Source organism: Ictidomys tridecemlineatus, chromosome 5 (genome assembly GCF_052094955.1).
Source record: "Ictidomys tridecemlineatus isolate mIctTri1 chromosome 5, mIctTri1.hap1, whole genome shotgun sequence".
Classification (NCBI taxonomy): domain Eukaryota; kingdom Metazoa; phylum Chordata; class Mammalia; order Rodentia; family Sciuridae; genus Ictidomys; species Ictidomys tridecemlineatus.
In genome coordinates this window covers 119910717-119938441 of record NC_135481.1, presented here as the reverse complement: position 1 = coordinate 119938441, position 27725 = coordinate 119910717, and the positions used below count along the sequence as shown (strand labels likewise).

Below are 27725 nucleotides of genomic sequence, written 5' to 3'. Positions count from 1 at the left end.
ACAACGCTGTCACCCATCAGACAGGCTTTGAAGGAAGACCCCAGAGTGGCCAGCTCAGCCATGCTGGGAGGATTCAGCTGTCAGCTTTCGAAGGCTTGTTCCCCTCCCTCTCCCTCTCCCTCTCTTCCTCTCTGCTCCCTCTCACTCCCTCTCTCCCCCTTCTTGAAAGAGCAAGATTTGGTGCTTTCCTTTTCACTAAAACTGTGCCAAGTACCCTGGGTCCACTGCACAGCGGACTGACTCACCCTGCAGCCCCATCTCATCTACTCCCCGACCCCCCAGCCCGCCCACCCACAGCCCTCTACCGCCCCCAGGCCCCTCTCCAACGGCAGCAGCCGGAGGCTCCGGCCCCTTCTTCCCTTCTCCCATCAGCTTCCTGGGCGCACGGCCACTGCGCACTCAGCAAGCTCCCCCCCCCCCCCCCCCCCCCCCCCGCGCTTTCGCTCCCACTTTGGGAAGCTGCGCGCCGCCGGACAGTGCCGGACAGCTTCAGCTGTGACCCTCCGCAGCTAGGCTGCTGCACTGCGGCACAGCCCGCAGCCCGGGGCGTCCCTCCTCGCGGACCCTGGCCCAGGGCACAGTCCACCCGCCCGCGCGCCCACCGGTGTCTGCTGCCGCAATTAGCGCCACTGAAAAAGCAGAAACGCCGGTCCCTTTGGACCGTCTCCCCCTCCTCACTTTTCGGACTCAGAAATGTGGCCCAGGCAGCCCCCTTGTGGCACTTGGGGGCGCCACAGACTCTTGGCTGGTGTCTGAAGAATTCAGACTGTCTGATTCCACCGCACCGTGAGTTGGCACAAATCTTAAGTGGCCCAACTCCTACCCGACGCAGAACTCCTCTGGCTGCTGTGCTGAGTAGGGGGCTCCTCTCCCTCCCCCTCCCGGGCCGCATCTCTCCCTCCTTCTTCCTGGAAGGGACCTGCGCTCTCCTGTTGAACAGTGCTCTGACAAGCAGACAGGTGTCTGGCAATCGTGGCAGTGGCCAGGGGATGTGGTGGGAACAGGGTCTTTCCTTGCAATGAGGTTGCTTTCCATCTCTCTCAGAGATGGGAAAATGAGGTGAGGGGAGGCGTGGGGTCCCTGTCTGTGTCAGAGTTAGGGCTGGGTACCCCCCTCAGGGGTCCCAGCATCGGGCACTTTTCCCTAAGGCGAGGGGCTACCCTAAGAGGCGTCTGCTCCCAGCTGTCAAGCCTGAGCCTCTTAAAGCTGGTTCTTCCCATCAGAAGCCCTGGAGGGCCCCTAGATGTTCTCTGTCCTCTCTAGCTCACTGTCCACACAAACAAACCCCAGCCCCCTCCATCTCTATCTGCAATCTGCTTGCAGACAGGCAGAGCCCTCTGCACATCAGGTTAATAATGCCATTTTCATAAGCCTCTGCCCATAGGTGCTAACACCTAATTTTGAATCTGCCCTTCAAACGGATTGGGCCACAGAGGAGCTGGGATCTCAAGCACCGCTGGGAGGTGCTTATAACTAATCAATCCATCCCCTGCCCACCCACACCCCCCCAGCACTCGGCACAGCCTCGCTGAGCAGTCTTCAGCAGCAGGGTGTGGTGGGGAGCCTCGAAGAGCCTGGGGTTCCATCCTGACCCAACCTCACACCAGCTGAGACGGTGAGTATGGGACTTCCCTTTCTGTGCCTCAGTTTCTTCATCAATCAAATGGGGATCATGAGATTATTGCCCAGTGACTCCTGTGCAGGCAGCTCAGCTCGGGGCTCTTGGATGGAGCTCCATGAATGCCAACTGCCCTCAGTCCCCTGGATCACCTTGATGTATACTGACTTGTTCCCTGTTTGTTTCCCCCACCAGACTGACTGAGCTTCGGGGACAGGAAGCTGACCGGCATCACCTCATCCCCAGCCTCACTCTCGGGTCAGGTCTGGGCCCGGGGAAGGTAGGTGCACTGCGGGGTTTGGGAAATGAGTGAGTGGAGGGATGGCAGCTCCCCAGTCTCTGGGATGCCTGGAGCCTGCTGGCTTGTCCTCCCCAGACCCCTCTCTGTGTAAGGTGGCCCTTCAAAAGTAGCAGGGAAAAATCATTTTTTATGCCTTCATGCTTTGCCTACGGTGCTGTTATATATGATGCAAATTCTAAGTCCGTTAAATGCAGACGTGGGCTCTGCATGTCATTTCTGCTGCCTGCTGCATCTACTGTGAGTCCCGCAGGCCGGGGGCTGCCTGCATCTGACTTGATTTGTGCGATTAAGCCGGCAGAGGGGACTCTGCCAGGAGAGGTTCCCGTCTGTATGCGGTGCAGGGTCTTGAAAGGCCAGATTGTTTTCTCTCTTAGGACACTTGTTACGTGTATCCCTCCCTCCCGGGTTCCTACCGTTGACCCCACAAGCATTCATGGAGTGTCTTATGTGTGCTAGGCTACTCATTGAGTCCTTTCTTCAAGCTGATGAGAGAAAAACTCTCATCTCCGTTTCACAGGGGAAAAACCGAGGCTCTAAAAAGTCAAGGGAATTGCCGTGGCCTCATAGCTGGAAAGCTGGGGTCGAGTCGGTCAGTCTGCACAGGGAGCCCCCCAGTTCTGCCGCAGCTGCTGCTGCCGCTGCTGCAGGGCTGACCAGGGCCAGCCAGCAGCTTCCGCGGGAAAGGCAGGGGGCTTTGCCTAGAGATCTTTCTCCCTGGCAACTGGCGAAGGGGCCATAAAAAAAATAAAAAAAAAAAAACAAGAGGGCTCAGAGCTGCTTAACAGATATACGTGGAACAGCCCCTTGGGAAGCATCACGCCCTCCCCTGGGCTTCTGGCAGAACAGCAGGGCAAAGGGCTCTGTCCAAGGTGCCAAGAGGCAGAGAGGAGGTACCCCAAACAGGTGTAGAGGCCCCCAAACCTGTTCAGATGTGGGTGGGGGTTTCTATTTAGCACAACACTGACAGGAAAGTGAGCTGGCAGCCTGCAAAGACCCGAGGACAGAGGGGCTGGGGGCTGCTGCCAGCCGCAGAGGCAGCAGGCAGTCGAGGGCTGAGAAGAGCAGCTCAGCGTGTCAGCAAGCTGCTCGGGGAGGAAGGAAGCTCCCTGTTACGGGAGGCATCCAAGCAGAGAGGCAGGCCAGTGCTGGCTGAGGAGGCTGCAGTGCAGCTTCCTGCCTGGGCTGGCAGCCCTCTATCCAGGCCTTGGAGAAGCTCCCCCAGTTCTAAGTGCTGAGCAAGTGAGTGGGGCTGACCTGCCGGGAGCAGGCTGGGGTCAGGGCAAAGATGCAGTCTTTGTCGTCTCATTTGCCCCCAGGGCTAAATGGCAAAACTGTAGAGACGGGGAGGGGGGACACCTCTGTCCCACTGAGGCAGTGAGGGAGGGGCACAGAGAATGAGGGTGAGTGCTTGGGTCTGTGGGGATTGTGGAGGCTGTGCCAACTGTAGTGACCAAGTGCCAGCACAACCCCCAGACCCAGAAATGCTGGCCCGGGGCCCCTCTGGGCAGTAGGGTGGCTAACTATGGAGGGAGTAGGGTCGGGGGATCTGGTTAATTGAGGTGTCAGTCAGTCATGGAAAATGTCTGTTTTGGAGGCTGGGTCATAGCCACAGGTCCATCTGGCTGAAAGACTGTGATTTGGATGCTCAGGGACTCAAGAAAGCCCCCTCACCTGCACTGGGGACGAGGGATCTGCATGCACATGATGCAACTCATGGTGGGGCCCAGAGTTGCCCCTCACCACATTCCCAGGGGCTGTGGGTAGACAGGCCCTCATCAGAGGGGCCTCTGCTCAACACGCCTGTGTTCTGCAGCGCCTAAAGGAGTTCCTGCTCTTTGTTCCCAGGGCAGACACTCAGCGTGTGTGTGTGTGTGTGTGTGTGTGTGTGTGTGTGTGTGTGTAGTCGGGGTCCCTCACGTGTGGCCTAACAGGGGGCCTGGCGAGTCTTCGGGGGGCAGACACGCACCTCTCTGAGGCAGGAAGATTTCAGAAAGGGCAGAGCCGTTCAGGATAAGCGGCCAGGGGCCGCTGCCTGATTGTCCTGCTCCTGACAGCCCAGTCTGTTGGCCTCAGGGTCGCACAGCTGCTCTAGCCCGCCGTGGGGGGGCAGCATCGCGTTGCAGGTGAGAGCGCAGGCTGGTCCGCTCTCTGCGGGCCTAAGGACAGACAGACTGCCCGGCTGCCTGATTGAGCGCCGCGCGCCGGGGAGAAACGGTTTGCTCTCTCTTGTTTTTTTGTTGTGCTGTTGTTGCTGATGTTGTTTTCGCCTATTAAAGGATTGATTGGAAACTCTCGATGTAAACACGTTTGGAGATGTGACGTATGCGTGTTTGTTGCAGCCCCTGCGGCGGTACACGGGAGGGGGGACAGTGAGGGGCCTGGAACAAGGAGGCACTCACATGCAGAATTTTTTGAATAAACCTTTCTGGTTGGGTGTGGCTCTGAGGAGCTTTGGTGTCAATCTGGAAGTACATTTACCCCAAGACCCTCGGCAGGACCAGAGACTGCAGGGCAACAAGCCCTTCAGCCCTTGCGGGCAGGGAAGGAACACTGGCCATGTTCTGCTCTCACTTCTAATTCCTTTTGCAAATAGGGTCTGGCTCCCTCCTAATGCATGAGGAAGGTAGGAAAGGGGGTCTCCGCAGAAAATCTGAGGCTACACTGCAGAGACCTGAGCCAGTCTACAAACAGCCACGGAGAAACCTCCCCCGTGCGAGGCTCTCGCTCCAGAGTAAAGAAACGGAAAATCTAGGAGAGAGGAGCCTTTGTGCCCCACAGAGGGCCGCAGAGGGTCACCTCTGCATGAAGGCAGCATGAAAGTCCTGTCTCACAGCCACCTTGTCCAACACACAAAACGCTCATTTAGACTGGGCCCGGCCCAGGGGGAATTTCCTGTGAAATTGAGGAGAAGTCAGGCTTAGCCAGAGCTTTTTCCAGGAATTCCTACCTCTGGAGACAGCGACCACTGTTCCTTCCGAGGCACCCTTGCCAAACTCTGTAAAATATGAGCCTAAAAAATCTGCCTGAGAGCAGTCTGACTTTTTATATGTATTTATATAAAGATAAAATAAACTCTTACCAAACTTTTCAGGAGAACCCAATTAAAAGCTGCAGGGGGCAGCCCCTTCCCCAGACCCAGGTGTTTGAGAAAAAGGACACGTGTCCCCTGGGGGGAGCCTGCCAGGGGTGCGGGTGACAGGGGGCGGCTTTATTTTCTGGTCGGCATTCTCTGGGGACTGCCTTTTTGTTCCTCTGTTTGGTCTCACTCTGAAAAGGAGCGGCTACGGCTCCGCAGGGCGGGTTAAGCACTTGGAATGGATGAGCTGGGGACCGCCGGGGGTCTTTGCTGGGCACGCTGCGCCCTGTGCTGGCTACTGTGCTGGATGATTTATCTGCGTTATTTTCTCATTGAGATCTCAATAGCCCTGTGCGAGGGAGATTATGGCTCTTTTTTTTCTTCTTCTTCCTTTTCTTTCTTTTTTTTTTAATATCAAGAAACCAAGGCACAGAAACAATTGGGGACTTGCCAAGGACACACAGCGCTGCTCTGTAGCTAGGTCTGAGCTCAGGGTGGCTAGCTCCTTAAGATGCCTCCCTCCCTCCCCGCTCCCTGGGAAAGAACATTCTGGTAGCTCTTATTCCCCTGACGTGCAGGCAAAGACCTGTGTCCTCAAGGGTGGTGCTGATGCCCATCACCACCCCTCTCCCTCTACTTTTCTAGTACATTCCCAGCGGCAGAAGGACCCACTCTCAGCCCAGTCGTACCCTGTCCTCAGAACCTTCACTCTGACCCAGCTATCCCACGTCCTGGGACCAGACCCCTTTGCCTCTGGCAAGGAACGCTCTGTAAAGATGCAATCAGCCGTATCCAGGCTGTGATTACACCCGAACACTCATCACAGGATCTCAGCCTGTGTCCCATGCCCCTGCCTTGGGTCCCGGTGCAGAGGGACTGTAGGGGGTGCAAGCATGGCCCCCTGGCATGTGTGTGCAGCTTTATGGTAATCTGCAGACTCACCCAGCACCACAGGGCAGGAAACACGACCCTCTGCCACGGCCCATCAGACCCAAAGAGAACATGACCTGGTCTCAGTGAGGGGAAGTCAGACCCAGCACACGGTGGAGATGGGGGCTTCTGGAAAAGGACAAAGGAAAGGGGTGATTAGCATCTGGCCACTCTTTGTCAACTCTAGAAAAATGTGAAGACCCTCTCCCACTCGCAAACAGTGTCAGTGAGGCATGACGTTTCCAGGGACTTTCGAACGCGTGGAGGGGAGCCGGGTCTAACTCTGGGTTCACCATGGGGGATATTTCAAGGCTGGATTTCAAGGCTGGCCTTAAAGGTCGAGGACTGGCTGGCTGAAAGACCACCCTGTGGCATCAGTGAAGCTGAAGTGTGCCTAGCAGGGAAACAGGGTGGGGCACAAGGTGGGAGGGGGACTTTAGCCAGACCCCGAAGGAGCTCTCATGCTAGACTAGGCTAAGGTTCTCTTTTCTTTTTTTCCCTTTTATTATTATTTTTTTTTTTTTTTTTTTTTCTGTTTTGGACCCTGTCCCGGAAGCTCCGGGAAGTCAGATAGAGGACTGAAGGCAAGACAGAAACAAGGTCAAAACGGCATTTTAGAAAGATGGCTCAATGAAAATAAACTTGTGTGAACCGTTTAACCCAGCTGTCCCACCTCTAGGAAGGTGGGGTAAACGCAGTTGGGGATGTGTTTACAGATGTAGCTACCAGAGTGCTCTCTGCAGTGTCATTAGTAATGACAAAAGGGGGGAACAGCTTAGGTCTTTTTTACTGGGCATCAGTTGAACAGAACCCTATTAATTAAAATGTCGGCTTGTGCCATACCCTCCTCACCAACTCCTGCAGAGCACTTTTACTTACATACTCATTTTTGTTTTTTTAATAACATAGTGGGCACTCACAAACCCGTGACCCACCTTGACAACTCGGACTTTTACCAAAGAGTCTCTGCACATATTCTCCTGCCCCCCCAGAGGAGGTACAGCTGGGATTCTCCACAATGAGAAGGGTGTAATAAACAATGCCCCCCCCCGCCCGCCAATACCCCAGAATATTAAATAGCTCTTAAAAAAATGGAACAGTGGAGACCTATTGTCTTTTAATGGACCTCAGTATTTTGCGCAGAACTGGATTAATCACGATCCTTTGTTCATAGACACTTTCTCATCACTGGCCCAAGCATGTCCCCTTTTATTTTGCTAATTTATGCATTTATATATTCATTTGTAATAATGTCATAAACACTCATGAGCCCACTCCCCAAATCCAGACTTCCGGCAATTACTTACACCTGCCTCCGCAATCCAATCCCGCGGGGGCGGGGGTTGGGGGGGGCATAGAACCTCAGGTTTTGTGGCAGCAGTGAGATAGTTAAATAAATCCCGGGTATATGGATCAGAGGGTACCAAGGTGCTATTGTAAAGAATGGCGTTGATCTTTATTTCCTCCAAGCAGATTCTGGAGGGAAGAAAAACAAGCTGATGCAAACCTCAAAGGGAAACGTACACTGAGACACAGTTTATGTAAAACAGAAACAAAGTAATATATCGTAGAGGTATATTTACATACATATGCAAATGCACAGAGAACTAGCTAGAACAATACACCTGAAACTGATCATGGAGGTTAATTTGAGGAGAGGGAGGGTTAAAGATAACTTTAGCTTTATCTGCATGTTTGATTTTTTTTAATAATGAGCATATTAATTATCTATGCATTTCTCGTATAATTAAAATAGACATGTCGTGTGGGTTTTTTGGTTTGGTTGGGTTTGCTTGCTTGTGGCGTTTTCTGCTTTTGTTGTCGTTGCTAATGCAAAGAGCACTTGGCTGATGAACTGGAAGCTGGTTACATATGCCCAAAGCAAGCGCTACAGACACAGGGGATTCACGCTTTATCATTCTTTTCTTTTTTTTTTTTTTTTTTAATTTTATATGCACTAACGTGGGAGCTGGAGCCTTCCGGCAGCCTGTCAGTGACAGGAGCCAGCAGGTGTGTGCCTGCCTGTGGCTATGATTTCACCACCCAGAGCCCCAAATCCCTCGGAGCCGCTGCCCGGCAATGTCCGCAATGCACCCATGGGGGAGCACTTTCCTTTTTGGTCTTTAAGAGGCCCCGAAAGCTAATGCCCTGGCCCATGTTCTCGGGGATTAGCAGAATGGAATGAGAACTCAGGGGGAATGTGACATGAGATAGGTCCTGGAGAGGAGGACACGGGCCCGAGAACAGCGGGTGCAGCAGCTCGGGTGCATCAATAGCCAGGCCTGCCTGCCTGCTGGCCAGGAGCCGGGGCCGCACCACAGCCCCTGACAGCTCGATCCCCACAGCACACAGCTGCCACGTCCCCTCCCCATTCACATCCAGAGGGGCCCGCAGCTAAAGGACATTAGCATCCTGTCAGCTCTGTGAAAAGGGGAAGCAGTCTGACTGGCCTTTGCCCACCTCTGTGTCCAGGGTATCTAGGGTACCTCACTGCACCCCGCCCCCATCAGAAATCCCCCTTCCCAAGCCTCCCCCCCCCAGGCTTGCTTGCACATATGAAACCCCTCAGGCCCCTGCAGCTGCCGCAGGCTGTCAAAATCCTTGAACACTGCAGCCTGTGACCAGGCTGGGATGATCGCACTCTGTCTGCAGCTTAAGACTAAAGACCCCTAAAAAACAAAACCAGACAACTGCAAACCCAGATTAGTTCTGAAGCCCTGGGCAGCTCTGTCCTGGCCTCCACCTGCACAGACCCAGACCATGGGTAGGGAGTTGGTGAGAAAGACACTACTCTGAGTAATGGGGGTCTGTGGGGCCTTCAGGGAACTTCTCTCCCCTATGCCACCCAGAGCCTTACTTCCAAGCACGACTTTGTGCAGAAGATGTGAGATAGGTCATCTGGCCCTGTGCCTTAACCCCGTTCCCAAACATGGGACCCTGCCACTTATCACAAGATATTTTATTATGGACTAGGCTCCATCTTTGGGAATACCTTGAAGTGACTGTCAAGAGTTTTGCAAATATTTTTTATGATAAAAATAAAATGCAGTCCCCAGACTAAAGTTCCTTGCTTCCAACTTCCAGGCCGGGATGACCCTAGGGAACAATAAACATTCCTCACTAATTCATAAATCCAGGAAATGCCAATAAAAAAGTTAGTGGCTTCAAGAAAATGCCCTCCGGAAACCAGCACTGCCCTCCCTCTTGGCCCTTATCTTCCCTCTGAATTCTAAAAACTTAGAAGTGTTTTCAAAGGGACCCCTGAGGAGACGCATCCCCTTGAGGAGCCCGCCGTCCGCACGCAGGTGAGCTGAGTTGCCACCTGAGGGCCAGGCATTTTCTATTTCATTTCATTAAGGAATCAAAGCAGCCCTTGAATATTGCTGCCCACCACACAGAAGGGGAAGGTGATCACTGTTACGTGTCCAGGGTCACCTAGCTCCTCCAAGGGCAGACTGCTTTCTCCCCGCTGCTCTGTGGTGGTGATAGATTTTAGGAATCCCGGGGTTACACATAACAAGATTAGCAGGGTTATTCTGCTTCCCACTCCTCTAGAATTCTACCTCCAAAAAGAAGCTGTCAGTGTAAGAGAGGAGGGCGACGTACCTAGAAGGCCATGGATGCTGGAATACTGATTCTCCAAGGTCAGCCAGGAGGGTGGCCATGCTGGGACAGGACAGAGCTGCCTCAGGAACCCGCTGACTCACTGCCCACTGGGGGCAGTGAGCCCCAGCTGCAAAATGGAGGGCTTAAGTTAGTTCCATTCTAAGAAGTTTACAAATTTGCAAATTGTCTAAACCGATAAATTCGGGGGGACAGGAATAATTTTTCAGACCTTTTGATCCGATCCTGGGCCAGGCATTTGCTCCCTGCAGGGAGAAAGCAGCCATCTCACCTCCAGGCCACCTGAGAGGAAGAAGAGAGATTGCTGACCAGGTGTGATAGATAGGGGCCTCCCTGAGTCATTGCCCCAGGTCTTGCTTGCTGCCAGCAGCCCTACTATGTGCAGGGGAGCATGAGAGTAGGGACAACAAACCCAGACTGACACCAGGGGACAGGGCCCAGAAGGTGGAGGAAGGAAGAGAAGGTGGAGCTCAGGGTCCCACAAGGCCCAGGCCACAGACTATATTCGTTAGAGAGAAAAGTTGGGTCTCTTAAGTGCCGCTGGCCCGTTACTGTGGAAAAGGCATGTGTGTCAAGAAGACTGGACCTTCAGTGTTAAGAAAATGCATTTTTCCAAAAACCTTTTAGAGAGAAGCTTGCTTCGAGGCCAGCGGGACCACAGGAGATCCACTTGGACCCTTGCAGCCAAGGTAAGACTGGGGGTAGAGGTCCCATGCTGGCCTCTGCCAGGGCACTGGGAGGGAGGAGGTGGGCTGCCTGTGTACTAAACAGGGAGTGGCTGTGCTTCAGAAGAAAGGTTAAAGAGTTATTTGTCTGTACAAAAGAGCAGGACATGGTCGAGGTACTCAATACCTCTGTTCAAATACTTGAGCCGCTATAATTAGAAGGTCCTCAGCCAGCTGTCCTGCCCCTCTGCCGATACCAAATAAGCCAAGATGAGTGGGGAATGAGAGCACAGGCCTTTTGGGGAGATGGAGGCAGACACCGAGGCCCCCACTTCTGCGACCTGGCAGCCCGTCAGGCCACGAGGCTGCTGCATCAGCTCCCTGGCACGAAGGCAGCCTCTGTAGTCACGAGGCCCCCTCCAGGTCCCCAAATGGCAGCAGCTGACCCCACCCTGGGTGTCTGCCCAGGGCTGCGCCATTTGCTGGGGCGGGGGAGTGACCTGGCTCGGAACTCTACCTCCAGCCCTGCCTCTGAAGCTCCTTTCTAGAGCCTGGGGGCAGCACCAAGCCCTCTCCGCCTCAGCTGGACTTTACAGAATGGGGGGCCATTCCCCACCATAAGGAGCAAGTCTGGATCCCATCCCTCACCAGCACAGGTTGGCCACTGTCCCCAGTAGGGATAGGGGTGTCCAGTGGCCTGGGTCCACAGGCTGTTGCCACTGAGCAGTTAGGCCACCCTCTGGACTCCCAGTCACCCACTTTCAAAGCTGGGCCTCCTTCCCTCGGGAGCTAATGGGAAAATCAAAGCCCATGCCCGCCATGCGTGAAACGCTCTGGATGGTGGCCTCACACTGCAGTGGCTGTTCCGAGAGCAGTGGTCATGAATCCTAATGATAAGAACATGCCCACACGTGGGAAGGAGGTGCTCCTGCATCTTGTAAATGAGGAAACTGAGGCTCTGCAGGCCATCAGCCTCTGCCTCCGCACTGGCTCTCATTCCACTGTCCGTCCCCAGGGCCTGCGCCTCCTCTGTGCATGGAAGTCACCACTTTCCAATTCTGAGAAGTGCCGCCCCCCAAGCCTCCCACCACTCAGGTACATCCACAGGGCCAGGAGGACACAGGCCAAGCAGGGAGCCCACCAGAGACAGAACAGCTGTGAAGTCGAGACAGATGCTACCAGAAACAGCTGTCTGGGCTCTCAGCCACAGCCCAGGGCACTGTGCAAATGAAATAGTCTGAGGACCCCAATTTATTGGAGTAGCTGGTAGAACCGAGGCAGGGGCTGGGGTCCCTGAGCCCCACCTGTTCAGCCAGCCCCTCCCACACCTGCACCGTTCCCCAGGGGACACCACAAACCACCTCTCAGGAGTCCCAGAGCTACAGATACAAAGGAGAAGATCAATGCCCATTTCCCCATTGAACAGGGGAAACTGAGGCCTGGGAGGAAAAGGTCAAAAGGAAAGTCATGCAGGCCTGCCGCTCACAGGGCCGTCGCTGCCGGCTAGCCTTGAAAGGCAAGCGCAGGCTCAGGAGCAGCTGATTGGCTGCGCGATTTGGGCAGCTTGCAGAGGAGGGGCACACATGACTGCCTCCCCCCGCCCAGGGTTATTCTGGGCAGAGTGATCCAGCTGCCCCCTGGAGCTGCCAGTCAAGTGTGGAGGGGCAGGGCTGAAGCCTCAGCACAAGTTGGGTCAAGGGCACTGCCCTTCCACTCAATGGCATGAGGAGGTGAGGAGTGGGGGACCTCTCAGAAGACCCTGGAGGATGTGAAGGCCCAAGCTGTCCTTAGCCACAAGTCGGGGTCAGGAGGGACCCCAGCATGGGCCATGTCAGCCTGGCGGGCCCTACAGGCTCCTCACCACATACTTTATGGGAAGTCCCCTTGAGAGTCCCTCCACCCTCGTTCCCCACTCCGCCCAGGGTGTTGAATAAAAGAGAGTGACCCTTCAAACCCCTGGTCCCTTCTAGGGAAATTAAGACAAATTCCAAGCCTTGGCACATCTTGACCTTGACATTTGTTTAACAAAATAAATGAACAACAATCCTTGGCCCTCATGGTGTTCTTCTGTGCCCAGCCCCATCCCACGGCTTGACTCCCACCCATGCCACCAGCAGGCTAAGGCCACTTAGACCCAAGACTCAGGGCTGTGACCCTCACATTCAAGTGGCTCTAGTGTTGCCTACAAGGAGGCCCAAGTGACAGGGGTCTTCACCTGAGACCCCTTTGCAGCCCAGAGAGCTGGGCTGTAGGGGTCCCTGGGCAGGTGTCCAGGAGTCATGGAGAGGGACGTGCACAGCCTCCCTCCTTTCCCTTCCAGCCCCTCTGTCCTCACCTGGCTCCTGAGCTCCTGAGGGGCCCCCGCCCCCCCCTCCCCTGTCCTCACCTCTCCCCTAATTCCTCCAACCCCCCCGCCCCCCGCCCATGCCCAACTCTGCTCCTAAATATCCTCCCATCTCCTCTTCCAAGCTCTATTTTTATCAGATTTCCTTTACTGTACAGGGAGAGGTATTCGCTGAGGGATCCCCCCCCCGCCCCCCCCCTCAATCCCAACCCTTCATAGATGCGCGTTGGCAGCCCTGACCCCATGGGCCACTTGCTCAGAGGCAAGCAAGGAGCTGACCTGACCGAGGCTTTGGGCACTGACAGTGGTGAGGCTGGGGTGTCTTGTCTGAGTGTTGGGGGGCACAGGGACCCATCAAAGATCTGAAGGGCAGTTCTGAACCCAATAGCAAATCCAGATTTTTTTTTTTTTTAAGTGGGAATTTCCTGATCAGTAGCTGTTTTTCAAAGAAAGTGCATGAAGTTTGAGAACAATGTTTAGGGAGATAACATCTGAAGGTCTGAGTATATTCCTTCTGCAGAGCCCGGGGTGGAGGTAGGGTAGACTGGCAGAGGACAGAAGCCAGACAGGAAGCCCAGACTATCACAGCCACAGAGGCCTGAAGTCCACCCCAAGGGGCAGACCTGTGAACTGAGCCTCCGAGGAGACACTCACCAGGTGTAGAGAGGCACCTCCTGCAGCACCTGGGTGAGGCTTTCATCTCCTTGCTGGGATGCACTCGGGCAGGGTCCTCCATCTCTTGGCATGGGGCTTCTAGCACAGTGCCTGGCCCAGGAAAAGAAAGAGGGTATGCTGCTGTATGAACTCACGAATTGTGAGCTTTAAAAGTCAGAAAGATCTGGGAACGATAAAACCAGGATGCATGCGGAGTGAGAAACCAGGCTTCAGCGTGTCTACAGAGAAGCCTCAGGAGGAAGGAACTGGAGCCTCGGGTCCTAGATGCTTAAAAGGTCGGGTTTTGTGTAAAGGTATTTAAGGTCTGTATTTTAAGGAATACGGGGCAACCTAAAGATTTTCAACATGAGAATTTCTACTTCATGCTCAGGCATTTGGATTTTATGTCGTGGGCACGAAATGTGGAAGGTTTGAAGCTCAGAATGTCATCGTTAAGTCTGGGTGCCACTCAGGGACAAGGGGGCTACATGAGTGATGAAGATGCAGGGAAAGGTTCTAAGCAGGAGTGTCATGAGTAGAGTTGGGTCTCATGGAAAGAAATCTGGACTTTATTTTGAGGGGTGACAGGATCAAAATTTTACATCATGCTAAGGAGTTTGGATTTTTGCCTGAGTTTTAAGAAATTGATGGTGAGATTTTGGCTTGTGGGAGATGGGTCTGCAGAAAACACAATCAAATCTATTTTATAACTAACAGCTTTGGACTCTATATTACAAGCAATAAGGAAACACTGAAAAATTGTAAACAGAAAAGTAACAGCCACAAATTTAAGGATCATGCCCAAACATTCCAACTTTCTATGTTGGTTGAGGGAATGCCAAAGTCTGATTTGCAGGGCAGGCCAAGAGCTGATTAATGTTGACACCAAAATTGAAAGGTTTTAATCAGACGAGTTACATGATCAGCACTGTGAATATGCAAAGAAATTTGGAATTTATTTAGAGGCTCTGACATGATGAGGTTTTTGCACATGCCTAGGAATTTTATTTATCCAATAAAAAGTTCAAAGGGAGCGACACAGTTAGAGTCTTGTGTTGGATAAATAGGATGCAGTAAAATTAAGAAATAAAATTCACATTTCGCGCCAAGAATCTGGACTTTTCTGTCATACGCAATTAAGAGGTGGAGTTACGAGATCAGATTTAATGTATTGTGCTAGGAAGTGTGAATTTTATTTTAGAAGATGGCATGATCAGATTTTTATACCATGCTAATAAGTTTGGATTTAAGCCAATAAAGGGCTTAAAAGAGTGACAGGGTGAGACTGGGGTTTTTTTATAGACCAGTCTGGAGATAAATTACATGGTAAAATGTTGCATTTTATGTTAAGTACTTGGGACTTTATGTTACAGGAAATGAAGAAACTTTGAAAAGTTTAAATTGGGGAGTTACATGTTCCAACTTTTACATTTCGGCATAGCCAGAGTGGATTTTTACGGTTAAGATAATATGATCAAGTTTTTCTAACATGCTAAGGAGCTGTGGTTTTATGTGCGCACTGAAGGCACTGTTACAGGAGGGAAATGACCTCATTTCTGAATCCTCATGCACAGGCATTTGGAGTTGAGACAGCAGAGGGTTTCAAGGAGTGAATTGATGAGTATTTTGTCTCTAGAGGAATCAGATGGTAAAGCATGCTCTAGCTAAGGTGTCTGAATCGGATGAACCACACAAGGAACCAGCCCTGACCCCTCAGCCTCCAGAGGCAACTCCTCAGCCCAGGGAGCCCAGCCTGCGCCATTGCTGAGGAGCTGGGTGGGTCATCTATATGCTGGGCAGAGAAGAGACATTATGATTAAATTTATGTTGCATGCTAAGAAGCTTGGACACAGTTTTGAGGAATGACAGAATCACATTTTTATGCCATGCTAAGGAATTTGGATGTCAGCCATTCAGAGACTGTGAGCAAGTGATATGGTGAATGGGGGGGGGGGTGCGGGGGGGGATGGAGCAGTCTGCACAAAAATCATGGCGAATAATGTATCATTTTATGCTAACAGTTTAGACCTTCTCTCATAGGTAATCCAAAGATATTATAAACCTTTAAGCACAAGTTACAAGAGCAAATTCCATGTTTCTTGCAAGAAATGTGACCTTTGGAAACTGTTGAGAAATAACATGGGCGATGTTTTATATCTTGCTAAGAGGTTTGGAATTAAGCCAATCCAAGATTTCAGGGATTGGCCTGGCGAGATTGAGGATTTTTGTATTGATCAGTTGGCAAATGAATTACATGGTGAAAGTTATTGTTTTATGTTGTGGTCAGAACTTCATGTTAGAGGCAACAAAAGGAGACTTTCCTATGTTTGAAACAGAAATTATGGGATGATTTTTACTTATCTTGGCAAAAGTTTTAAACTTGGATGTTAAGGGTTAAAGAGTGTAAAGGTCTTTGTGATTAGATTTTAGGTTGAAAGCAGGACAGTTGAAAGATTTAATCTATTAGTTATAGATTTTTATCTTAAGAAAGTATATAATACGGTTTTAAAATCATCTTGCTAAGGAATTTGAATTTTAGCCAATCAAGGATTTTAAGGGAGAGACAAGCTGAGATTTTTATTTCTGATAGATGAGACGGCAGATGAATTACTTAGCCAAATTTTGTACTTCAATTAGAATTTTATATCAGAGACTTGGAATTTTACAATAGTACAGACCTCAGAGGACTTTCATGAGGAGGAAATGAGCTAATTTATGCAATTGCTACCTACATGTTTCTGTGATGATGATGACGGTGATTTTGTCCAATTTGTACACCATGCTAAAAAAATGTGAGGCCCTGCCTTGAGGAATGACATGTCAGAATTTCATATTATGTTAAGACCTTTAAATTTTATCCAGAGAATGGTTTTGGTGAGTTTACATGTCAGATATGTTTACACTAAAAGGTTTGGATTTAATATTGCAGACGGTAAATAAACAGTGAAAGGCTTTAATCAGAGGGATTGCATGATCAAATTTAAGTGTCACGCTAACAAGGGCATACTTAATTTTGAGAAAGAGCAGATCTGAATTTTGTATCCTGTTGGAAAGTCTGGATTTTAGCCAGCAAGGATTTTTTACAAAAGGGAATGCACTTTTTCTTTTTTTTAAATAGACCAGCCCAGTGGCCCTAAGAAGTAACCAAAAGTGTTAAATTTATAAAAAGCAATAACTTTATGACTTATCTATCAAATAATCAATGCTGAATTTTCTCTGCCCCGGAGAAGCAATATGCAAATAACCCCAAACCAAGACAACTCTTTAAATTCCATTTCACCCCACTACAACTACCCATGCTAGACTTTCCAAAATTTCAGGACATTTAGGTTTCAAAGGTATCCCATGCTCTGCTCCCCACCCAAGGTCACATCTCTGACAGATACACCCCTAAGTAGGAGAAAATCGATCAGGGACAGAGAGAAGGGGCATCTGCCAGAAAGAGGCCAGCCCCTCCTTGAGCAGAGGAGGGGACTTGGGAAGATGTGATTGGTGAGGCCTGCAAATATGTTTGCATGCATGGAATTGAGGCCAGATGTGGGAAGTTCCAGGAGCCCAGCAGACCCAGAAGGCAATCCTGAGACAGTGCAGATCTTAGGAGGGCGGGGAGGTTACCTGAAGATCTCCTTCACAGCTCAGAGCTGGAGAGAACATGGCATTGGAAGGAGATCAAATCGAGAAAGAGAAATCCCCAAAAAGTGTGGCCTAGGATCAGGTAACCGAGGTGGAGTTCTCCGACACATAGTAGGCCTTTTAGAAACATGTATGGTGGGGGGAGGATGGAAAATAAAAGCCAGAACCCAGCCTTCGATTTCTCCCCTCCGTATTTTTTATTTTAAACCTGGAGGAGGAAATAAGAGCTATTCTGGGCTGCTGACCCAGCTGGCGGGAGAGTGGCCAAGTGCCCGTTTTCTCCTCTTCCCCCAAACTGGAGCCACAGCGGGCGTCTCTGCCGGGGTTTCCCGCCTCCACAACCACACGGGCTGGGCTTGCTCCAGAGCCCCAAGCCTGCCAGGGGTGGCTTGGAATGGCACTGAGATGTGACCTCTGTGACTCGGGTGATCAAAGACGGGGAGGAAGACTGACCAGGCACATGTGCCAGGGAGTAATGGGGCAGCCCTGTACCCTGCCAGGTGCCTGCCTGCTTGCCACAGCAGCGGCTCTGGGCTAGTTGCTCCACAAAATTTATGGGCTGTGAATTTCTCACACCCATGGAGGAAGTAGGCGGGCCAAGCAGGCAGACTCCGCCTGGGAGGCAGGTCAGGGTTGACGGAGTCTCTCCCTGGGGGTGCCCCAAGTGACCAGCCAAGGAGGCTGGCTGGGACACAGGAAGGTTTTCCCTGGCTCTTCTGTGTTCTGATTGCTTGGGCATCTGAACTGTGCTTGAGAACCTGACCCTGACCTCTTGAGACCCTAAACTGCTGCCTTTACTCCCCACTCCGTCCCCTCTGTTCCTAGGTTCTGATCTCTGCAGTCCCAGTCGCTGACGGGAGGCGTCCCAACCTTACCGATCTTCAGAAAACACTCCTTTCCAACCGACGAAATGATAGAACCCTCTGAAGACTCATTTGAGACGATGATGGAGCGTAAGAATCCATCATCAAAACAAATGGAGTCCTCCGAGGGCTCGTCCAACACCACCATGGAGACACCGGGCAGCGGAGCGCAGGCGGCGGCGGCCGGGCCATCCAGTGGCCCAGCCCAGGAAAGAGAGGAGCCACCCAGTGGCTCACTCCAGGAAATGAAAGAGCTGCCCATTGATCTACTCCAAGACATGGAGGAGCCATCCAGTGGCCCACATAAGGAAATAGAGGATCCACCCAATGACCTACTCCAAGACCTGGAGGAGTCATGCTATGGTTCACACCAGGCAGTGGGGGATCCACTCAAGGAAACATCTGAGAGAATGAGAGAAGCGTCAGTCAACCCATCCGGAGCCCAGGGAAAGCGAGAGGCAGGCAACACTGACCTGAAGGAGTCAGCTAAGAAGGAGAATCCCGAAGAGGAAAACCAGACCGAGAGCTCTCCCGCAGAAATCATGACCATGATGCGGTCCATCATCTCACTGTACTTCCGAATGCAAGACCTCAAAGAACAACAGAGAGTAGCAGAGGAGATCCTGGTACGGGGGATCAATGCCGGCCGCCTTCCCGCCCCAAAGCGCTTCTCTGGCGATCGCAGAGAATACCATGAGTTCATCGTGCTCTGCCAACTGATCTTACAAAGCTACCCGAGAATGTTCTACAGCGACCGCCTGCGAGTGAAGTATGTCATCTGCCACCTCTCTGGCTTAGCCTTGGAGTGGGCCAAAGCTCTGCTGCAGCAGAACAGCCCCCTGATGGGAGACTTCCCCGCCTTCCTGGAGGCCATGTCAGAAGTGTTCGAGTACCGGCAGACACTACGTGTGGCAGAAGAGGCCATGTTCAACATCAGGCAGGGCAATCGCTGTGCCACCGACTACATCAATGAGTTCCAGAGCCTGGTACCTACCTTGGGCTGGCCAGACGAAGTCCTGCAGGCCCACCTGTGCCAGGGGCTCAACGAGGACATCAGGCATTATCTCTTCCGCGTCCCACAACCGGATTCCCTGGACAGCCTGATCGTGGTCATCCTGCAAATAGAAGACAAGCTGGCAGAGAGACGGGCCATGCTCAGGCTGCCCCCAGAGGCCCGCCCACGGAACCTGACCTGGATCGACTCACCTGCTCCAGAGAAGTGGATGGTCAGCAGCTGGCTGCCCAGCGAATTCCATCCGGCCATCAATCGCGCCCATCTCTTCCTGCTGCTCTTGGTCAGAGTGAACCCCTACCACAGTGTGGCGGTCCAGGCCCTGGTGGATTCCGGAGCCGAAGGCAACTTCATGGATGAGAAGTTTGCCCAAGAGCACTACGTGGAGCTGTACGAGAAGCCCTACCCACAGTCAATCCAGACCGTTGACGGCTCGCTGATCGGCAATGAGCCCATCTGGCTGTACACCGAACCCCTGGTGTGCATTCACCAGAACCACCAGGAGTCCATCGAATTCGACATCGTACCTTCACCTAACTTCTCCGTGGTATTGGGCATCAACTGGCTCCGAATCCACGCCCCAGAAGTCGACTGGATCAAAGGCCGCTGCACCTTCCACTCTCCCTACTGCCTGAAGAACTGCTTCCGCCCACCCCCGCCATGCATCGCACTGGAGAGACACAGCATAAGCCTACTGCCCGGATTGCCACACCCATACTCAGACCTGGCCGACGTGTTTAACCCGAAGGAAGCAGATGATGAGACTTCCGACCAGCCAAGCTCAGACGGATCCGATGATCTTTCTGAATCAGAGCCCTCTGAGCTTCAGCAGGCTGGAGACAGTGATCACAGCGAGACCTTTTACGAATGTCCCTCCACCGCGCCTTGGGAACCTGTGGGTGCCAGGATGCAAGAAGAAGCCAGGCAGCAAGAGGAATTCTGGGAGCTGCAGGACATGCTGACCGACAGACAGGACTACATACAGATGATTCCGGAACTGTTTGACCAGTTACACGGAGCCGCGTGGTTCACAAAACTAGAGCTGCGTGGGACCATCGTGGAGGGAAGCATGAGCGCCCACCGAACAGAGGAGACATGGAAAGCAGCATTCGGCTTGGAGCTTCAAGACATGAAGAGCTACCAGCCCTTCGCGCTGTCCCCGGACCCTATCATACCACAGAGCGTGATCCACTTTATCCTGAAGGACATGCTAGGCTTCTTTGTGCTTTCCTACGGCCAGGAAGTCCTCGTCTACTCAATGTGCCAGGAGGAGCACCTCCAGCACGTCCGCCAAGTCCTCGTCCGCTTCCGGCACCACAACGTCTACTGCTCACTAGACAAAAGCCAGTTCCACCGGCAGACGGCAGAAATCCTGGGCTTCGTCGTGTCCCCCAAAGGGGTGAAACTGAACAAGAACATCATGAACATCATCACGGGGCACCCGACCCCAGTCAATAAGAAGTCCCTGCGCAGCCTGATCGAGTTCGTGTTCCCCTACCGCCACTTTGTGGAGCGCTTTGCCATCATCGCAGAGCCCCTGGTGCGGCAGGTGCTGAGCACCCAGCCTTTCTACTGGGGAGAGGAGGAGCAGGAGGCCTTCGAGTGCCTGAAGAGGGCTTTCCGCAAGGCGCCCATGCTCTACCACCCCAGGCCTCAGAACCAGTTCTACTTGGAAACGGGCATCTACAGGACGGCCCTGTACACCTCCCTGATCCAAATCGACGACCAAACTGGCAAGAGAGTCACCTGCGCTTTCTACTCCCGAAACCTCTCCCCCATCGAGGTCGAGTACCCTCTGGTGGAGATGAGAGTCCTTCCAATCCGGGCTGCCTTCATGGTGTGGTGCCGCTACCTGGAGAACACCGAGGAGCCCATCATGATCCTTCTCAACACGGAGGATCTAGCCTCTCTGAATAATGACAGGCTCACCGTACTTCTCCCCGGGCATTGGGTCTTCTTCTTCTCTCACTTCAACTTTGACGTCATGGAGCTGCCTGAACAAGACGGGGGCCGCCCCCTGACACCTGTGAGAAACCGCGGCCGCCAAGGGCTGCGCGGCAGGGCCACACGGCCCGTCCTGCTCTATGCCACGAGAGGATCCCCCAGGGATCAGACCATCGAATCCGAGGAGGAGGAGAACGGACACGAGCCAGACCAAGACGAATTCAACGAGCAGGCCCTGCAGCAGGAGCTGCTGGCCATGATTCCCATCGACCAGATCCTCAACAGCTTCCTGGCCCACTTCAGCATGGCCCAGATCAGGGCCGTCATCCTGCACTTCTTCCGCGGCCTCCTCTACTGGAAGAACCTCCTCGCCATGGCAGCCGTCCTAGTGCTCATGAGGGTGAGACAGTGCCCTGCCCTGCTGCCAGCCCCCACCATGGCGGTGGCTCGGCCCCAACCTCGGCGCTCCCTGCGCCTCATCCTGGACTCGACCCTCATTGCCAGCAGCAGCATGGCCACGGCCATCGCTCAGCTGCTCACTCAGATGCCCCCTCTGGTGGGCGCCAACACCATGCCGGCCCAGGAGATGGCCGAGCTGTTCCTGGGCCCCCGCCGCTGGCAGAGAAATGCCCTGCACCCCCAGACCACCGGGGGCCTGAGATTCACCCCGGGGTTCTGGCTGACACTCTGTGAGTTCTTTGGTGTCCGCGTCACCCCACCTGAGGGTGGCCGCCCTGCCCCACGCCAGAACCGCTACTTGGAGCTGCACGTCGTTGGCGATGAGGATGTCGTCTTGCGAGAAGCCCTGCAAGACGACCTGCAACGTTACCGTCAGTGTGGCCTGCATGACGGCCTGCAAGACACCTCGCAGGACGCGCAGGACAACGACGCGCAGGAAGCCCTGCCCACACAGACGGCCGGTGCCCTCACTCTCCGCCCACGCAACCTGATGGACCCTGAGGTCCTGGACTTCCTCCAAAATCGCCTGCTCCACGTGCGAGGTGCCGATGGGAGGCTCACGCTGCTCAGCAGGGAGCAGGTGGCCCAGGCCCTGACCCGATTCCTGAGCATGACCTACAGGCAGGCCCCGCCTGCCCCAGCCGCTGGGCATCAGCCCAGGGAACCAGCAAGCCTGGAAGAGCTACCAGACCTCGAGGACGCTGACCTCGACTGAAGACACCTCCTCTCCAGCCAGGAGGCCCCTCTCCTCCAACCAGCACCCTGCAGTCTCCACCATGCTCCCTGCGCCTCAGCCAGCTTCGCTCAGACCCAGCGCCCCTCCTGCCACTCCTGACCCAAGGGGAACCCACTTGTGAAGGGCAAAATTCCTTCGACTCATCAACCAGCAACGCCATCTGTGCTAAAGGACTATCGAGTCATCAGTGACCCAGAGTCAGTTCAGGGCTACACAACCCCGTCCAAATTCTCCAGGTCCCAGGCCACAACTGGGACTGACATCCACGAGAGGAGAGGGCAGTGACGAGCAGGAAATGACCCGTGACCCAAGGCCAGAAGCAGAAGCAGGCACAGCGGGTGCAGCCAAGCAAGCAGATGCCAGGGACCCCCGCCCGGAGTGGCGTGCAGCCCCCTGTGCATCCTGGGACACTGACCTCGGGTGCTCCACTGACTTCTTCTACCTCCACCACCGGTGCTCCTGCTCCCCTGGGCCCCCACCCCACCCCCTCCCGGCCTCCCGAGGTCCTGCAGGCACCTCCCCCCACCCCAGCCCACCCCGCAAGCAAGCCCACCCCCCACCGTCTGGTTCGGCTCCCTCGACACTAAAGACTTCATCTGACCCTGAGCTCTGGACTTACCTGGACAGAGCCGCTCCGAGGAGTGTCTGACGTGCCAGTGCTACTTACCAGATGGACTTGCCCACCTTGATGGCCCCCGAGACTCAGGGGACACCGGAGCGGGCAGCCGTGCTGAATGGACTCCCTGCCCCTCCCAATGCTCACAGCTGGACAGTGCAGGGCCCAGAGGCCCCCAGTAGAGGGAGGGGACCCGAGAGAGACTGAGAAAGGCTCAGACACCCTGCCCCTGTGCCGAGGAGCCAAGAGTGCTCCAACCAGACCCCGCTTCTTGCCACGGAGGACGCCCTCCCCACACCTTCCCACCCCACCCGCTTCCCAACCCCAAATAAAGCAGAATAAAAGATGATCTGACTTTGTGGTTTGTTCTAAAAGGTGGGGGGTGGGAAGGGAGGGAGGAGGGTAGACAGGCATGGGAGGGGGCAGGTGGGGAGTCAGGCAGGAGGGGGCGGGGGGCAGGAGCGGTTGGAGGTGGCAGATGGATGGGGGAAGAGCAAGTGGAGTGAGGGGGAGGGGGTGCCCTGAAATGGCCCCCATGAAACACACGACAGCAGCCCTCTTCTACCTCCTAAAAGTGTCCCCTTCCAGGCCCTGGGCACTTACTCCTCCCATGTGGACATGGCTGCTCACCCCACAAGCTCATTCCAAGAAGGGAGGTGCACTTGGGAGGGGACACGAGGGACAGGAGTGCTGGGTACAGCCTCTGCCTGAGAGCGGGGATGCCCAGAAACCGAGGGCCCTCAGCCACAGGGGAAGTGAGGGTGATCCGTGCCCACAGCCCAGGGGGCCTGCCAGCCCTGGTCTCACCCCTCAGCCCCATTTCAAAGGGACCCCTGCCCTAAAAGTGGCAAATGGCTGTACTGAGGCTGTACTGCCCGGGAAGGAAAAGAGGCTCCTGAGGGCCAGGAAAGCAGGGGTTGGTGGCACGCACTGGCTTCAGACTCACCACTCCCCATCCAGTACACACTGACCCACCACCTGGCACAGGCCCCCAATCCAGGAGGGGCCTCTGCACCCTTAGGGGTGCCCAGCCCACCCTGGTCCCCCTCATGTGGGAACCCTGCAAGAAGGCAGGGCATAGGAAACTGGGACCACTCCCAGCAAAACCCAGACCTGCCCTGGGAGGGGGACAAGACAGGGTCCATGCACAGGGCCCTAGTACTCTAGGGACATCAGCTCTGCCCTCTAGGCCCTGACCTGGGATCTGCCCCTAAGTAAGCCCCCAGAGACCACCCAAAGAGCTCAAGTTCAAAGGTCAGAGCACTGCAGGGGCCTGACACACACCTGTCCCGGAGCCAAGTTCTCAGCGGCCTCACAGATGGGACCCTACTCTGTCCCCGAGAAGAATGCCAAGGCACAAGGAGCCCTGCAGCACGGAGATGTGCAACCCCTCCTGCGTGTGGCGTCCTTGGACAGAGACAACAGCCCATAGGAGCCCAAGGTCAGTGCTGGAAGCTCGTCCACTCCCTCCGTACTCCCCCGGCCCCTTACTGGACTCACTGTGCCCTCACAATCCCTGGGGTGCCTGGCTGCCTCCTCCCGTCCATCTGTCTGAGTCATCTACCCCCGACAGCAACACCCAGAGATCATGGTCAGGATCCCCAGGCCTCCGGTCAGGGGCTCGGCTTCACCTCCAGGCAGGCTCTGCTGTCCCCTCCCCAGCTCTGCTGGACTGGCTGACCTCTGTTTCCTCACCTGTCATTCAGACCCATGAGGGTTCTGTAACAATTCAGAAGGGTCACCAATAAAGTCCTGGGCACAGCCCACATGCCACTCCCCCTGCCCATCTAGTGCCAATTATGCAGGACAAGCTTGGGGAAGTGGGGCTCAGAGAGAGCTGCAAATAGTTGGGGACAGAGTTAAAATTGAGATCTGGTGGCCTTTGCCCTACCATCCTTGGGCCACTCTGCCCCTGCAACCTATGGTCACAGCCAAGCCAATGACTCCCACCTACAGCTCACATCACAACAGCCCCAGAGCTCCAGAACAGCTCTCCTGTTTGTCCACCCTGCCCAGGCAGCAGCTCCAAGCAGGCACCGTGGGTCAAGGTCAAAGGCTCAGCTGTGAGAACTCCAGCATCCCCTAGCAACCTGGTCACGGAAGGCCCTGACCCTAACTTGCTGGGTGACTTCAGAGGGTGGCTGTGCATCTTGCAATCTGCTCTCCCATCATCCAACAGGGGACACAGTCACCAGGTGGCTTCCTAAAACCCCCACTGTTCCCAGATGACACTCTTCTTGGCAGGGTGGAGGGGGGAGGGTCCCAAGATCTGCTACCAAGAAGTGGAGCTTGAGGGCCCAGTGTGGACCCCACCCCAGCACAGGCACTCTACCTCAAGTCACATGGTGTGACCCCTGGGGGACCCAGAGGCTGTGAGGACCTGTGAGGACCACCATGTCTCCCTGCTTAGCTCCTGGAAGGTAGAGAATCAAGTGGGACCACCTCACAGGCTAAGCCACGCAGAAGTCATCACCAAACAGTCAGAGCCCTGAAGGGACCAGATGCCCACTCAGGCCTGTCCACAGGACAGCGCAGGCATGCACACACACACACACACAAGCTACAGGGGTGGCCTGCACAGGAGCAGCCCCTGCTCCCAGACCCGAGATGGCTCCTTCACAGAGACAGGGCGCAGCCCAGGCCCAGAGCTCCACTAACAAAGGAAAAGTACCAGGTTATTTTGTCCCCGTCTTCCAGGAAAGAGGGAAAAAAAAAAAAACAACAACAAAACATGCATTACAAACCTTTTTTCTCCTGTCCTGAAAAATAAAAAAATTGGCATTAAAGGACACGCTACTCAACAAGATTGCGGCCACCACAGAAACAGGAGGAAGCTCAAGGCCGGCTTCTGTCACTCCACACAGTGGCTGTGCAGCCTGGCACTCCAGCCCCCACCCCCACCAGTGCTGACAGCATCTAGCAGATGAAGGAGAGCCCCCAGGCCCATGCTTGGCAGCCCCCCACCCCTGTCACCCTTCCTCTCCATCCCCAGCCCACCTGTCCCCTCCACAAGATGCCTCCCCCACCCCAGGCTCCCGGCTGGGCTCACACTGGGCCTGTTGTGGAGCCCACAGAGCACACACTGGCCGGCCATCCCCACCCGCTCACCACCAGGCCCAGATTGGCTCGTCCTTCTTAAGTGGTCATGGGTCAGATGGGAAGCCCCTGACTCAGGGGCTTGGAGCCTTGGAAGCTCCCCAAACTCTGGCCAGAGCAGAGGCAGGAGGTCACCTCCCCACTTACCTGTTGGGCTCAGCTCTGCTCTCTTCATGAAAAAAAAGTGACACACGGAATCCGGCCCACCCCACTCCACCGGCCCGCCCCAAACCCCGCAGCTGGGCCCATGGGCCCTCAAGTCACACCTCATGGCCATCCCATGTGACCTGAGACCCAACAGTGAGACTCATCGGGACCTCTGTGCGCCAGCCTGAGCTCTTTTAGAGACCTTGAAGTCCACCCAACATCACGGAAGGTAGGGGGAGGGTGGGGAGAGGGAGTGAAGGAGGCGCAAGTGGTCATGGGAGAAGGTGGGAGGGGAAGGCAAGGGGGCAGGTAGCCCCTGTCCCACAGCAGCAGCTTCACACAGTAGCACGGCCTTGCCACAGGCACGCATGTGTGTCCTGAGCTGGCTGCGTGGCGAGTTAATGCGTGGATGATGCTGGTGTCCCAGGGCAGGGACTGGGTCACCTGGGTCACACACACCTCTTAATAGGGGATGCAGAAGACACAGGTGACTTGCCAGCCTGGCACAAGAGCAACAACAGGGTGGCTGCGGACAGCCGCTAGGACACCTAGAACTGGAATGTCCCGGAGGAGGGGAACGGTGTCTGGGAGGGTTGTTCGAGAAGAGAGTAAGAGGCCGCCTATGAGGGGCCTCTGCCTCCTGGTCATGCAAAGTCCTGGTTAGAGGCAGCGGCCCCTCAAGGCAACCCTTCTCTTGGGTCAAAGGGCGGCCTGCTCTGTCCTAGCCCTGCCCCCAGTCCTGGGGACAAGGGGCACCCTCTCTCCAGAATCTGCCCCTCTGTCCCGTGAGCTGGGTCTTCTTAGAGAGCGCCGGTGGGAACACCATCCCAGAAGCCCCAGGGCTGGCCCAACTCCACCTCTGCCCTGTCTGCCCGTGGCCGCAGAGTCAGAGGGTGACCCTGGGCCCAGCCCCAAGGAGGGTCCCACTCGGGGCACAGCCTTCTCCTCCAAGGAGGGGCCCTCAAAGAAGGCCCAGGCCAGGCCCTTCCTTCCAGGAACTCAGAGAGCCGTGGAAGACAGGGAGAAGAGTCCGCAGAGCAGGCCCGACAGGAGCAACCTGAAGGACATGTCCCCATGCAGCGCAGGATGCAGAGGAGGGTCCCCAGTGGCAAGTGGTTGGAGGGGATGAAGAAAGGCACCATCTAGGAGCTGGAGAATTTAGCAGTCACCTCCTGCATGGAGCCGTTCTCACCCCCCAACTGCTGACAACAGCCGCAACCTTCTCCTGCAGGGACGCGCACCTGGAAAGCAGGTGAGGGAGGAGCCGACAGTGGTGGTGAGGGAGTGATGGCAAGGGACAGCGGTCCAGGCAGCACTGCTCAGGACCCATGGCCCTGTGGCACATGCCCACCCCTGCCTCCTGAAGCTGGGACCCCAGCCTCCCTTGGCTGTGCACCACACAGGGCCCCAGGAGACCGCAGAGCCAGGCCAGGAGGGGGGCTGGGCAGGTTTGGAGCGGGCCTGAGAGCTGAGCGGACATCCAGGGCTCCATCCTGCGTACACCTTCTGCATCTGTGAAATGGAAATGGGTATGATGAGCTTCAAGAGACCTCATAAGGACTCCTGGAGCCCAGCAGGACTGAGTCCCAGCAATGGCCAGTGGCTCTGTGGTTGCTCAGGGGGAAGGTGAGGGGGGCAACTCCTAGTCCCTGAGCGTAGCGCAAGGCTCTCACGCTGGCCTTGGCGAGGGAGCACACAGCTGTGGATACACTAAAACACGGCTTTGTGCATTTTAAGGTGGCTGAAGTGCACATGGGTATAGGACAGTGAAGTGGGCAAAACTAGAACCTGCCCTGTCCACGCACAGCTCAACCACCACACAGGTGACATGCTGAGTGAACGATCTGATGACGCAGGACCCGCAAGAGCCCCGGGAGGACTCCTGGCCTTGAGGAGGGGTGGGAGATGGACAGGGGAGACAGAAAAGGGGTTCTGAGTATCACCCGTGCTAGAAGAGCTCCATGACATGGGAGGGGTCCTCTCTAACATGCAGAGGAGGGACAGGTG

At 54.7% G+C, this 27725-nt stretch overlaps 2 protein-coding genes and 1 non-coding gene across 24 annotated transcripts in view; 1 reads left to right on the top strand and 2 right to left on the bottom strand.

Annotated features, from left to right (window-relative positions):
• LOC101965466 (uncharacterized) overlaps window positions 1-15118 on the bottom strand; it is a 58141-nt gene extending 43023 nt beyond the window's left edge. For 3 of the 20 annotated variants that reach the window (XM_078050902.1, XM_078050905.1, XM_078050903.1), the window contains exons 1-4: window positions 13213-15109; window positions 9761-9831; window positions 9532-9658; window positions 7235-7401 (exon numbers count right to left, since the gene is read on the bottom strand). In XM_078050902.1, coding sequence (XP_077907028.1) covers window positions 7235-7401; window positions 9532-9658; window positions 9761-9831; window positions 13213-13304 — 457 coding nt within the window. In that variant the 5' untranslated portion in view covers window positions 13305-15109. Of the gene's footprint in view, window positions 1-5937; window positions 6055-7232; window positions 7402-9531; window positions 9659-9760; window positions 9832-13212 lie in introns of all 20 variants that reach the window. The other 17 variants (XM_078050911.1, XM_078050912.1, XM_078050900.1 and 14 more) reach the window with 13 other exon arrangements.
• Window positions 494-22824, top strand: Rtl1 (retrotransposon Gag like 1). Of its 3 annotated transcripts, XM_040275658.2 has the most exons (5): window positions 494-959; window positions 1512-1615; window positions 1814-1898; window positions 10177-10238; window positions 17671-22824. In XM_040275658.2, the coding sequence occupies exon 5, from the start codon at window positions 17756-17758 to the stop codon at window positions 21836-21838; it is 4083 nt and encodes a 1360-aa protein (XP_040131592.1). In that variant the 5' UTR covers window positions 494-959; window positions 1512-1615; window positions 1814-1898; window positions 10177-10238; window positions 17671-17755; the 3' UTR covers window positions 21839-22824. The 3 variants fall into 3 exon arrangements, with proteins under 3 accessions (XP_040131592.1, XP_040131594.1, XP_040131591.1); XM_040275657.2 differs by lacking the exon at window positions 494-959 and having other exon boundaries at window positions 1020-1615; XM_040275660.2 differs by lacking the exons at window positions 494-959; window positions 10177-10238 and having other exon boundaries at window positions 1019-1615.
• On the bottom strand, window positions 7045-7121 carry LOC120887086 (small nucleolar RNA SNORD112). Its single transcript, XR_005730254.1, has one exon. It is a non-coding gene; the product is annotated as a small nucleolar RNA SNORD112 (small nucleolar RNA).
• Window positions 22825-27725: the final 4901 nt, after the last annotated feature.

Coding starts and splice junctions, on each gene's coding strand:
- Rtl1 (XM_040275658.2), top strand. CDS start 17,756: ATGATAGAACCCTCTGAAGACTCATTTGAGACGATGATGGAGCGTAAG.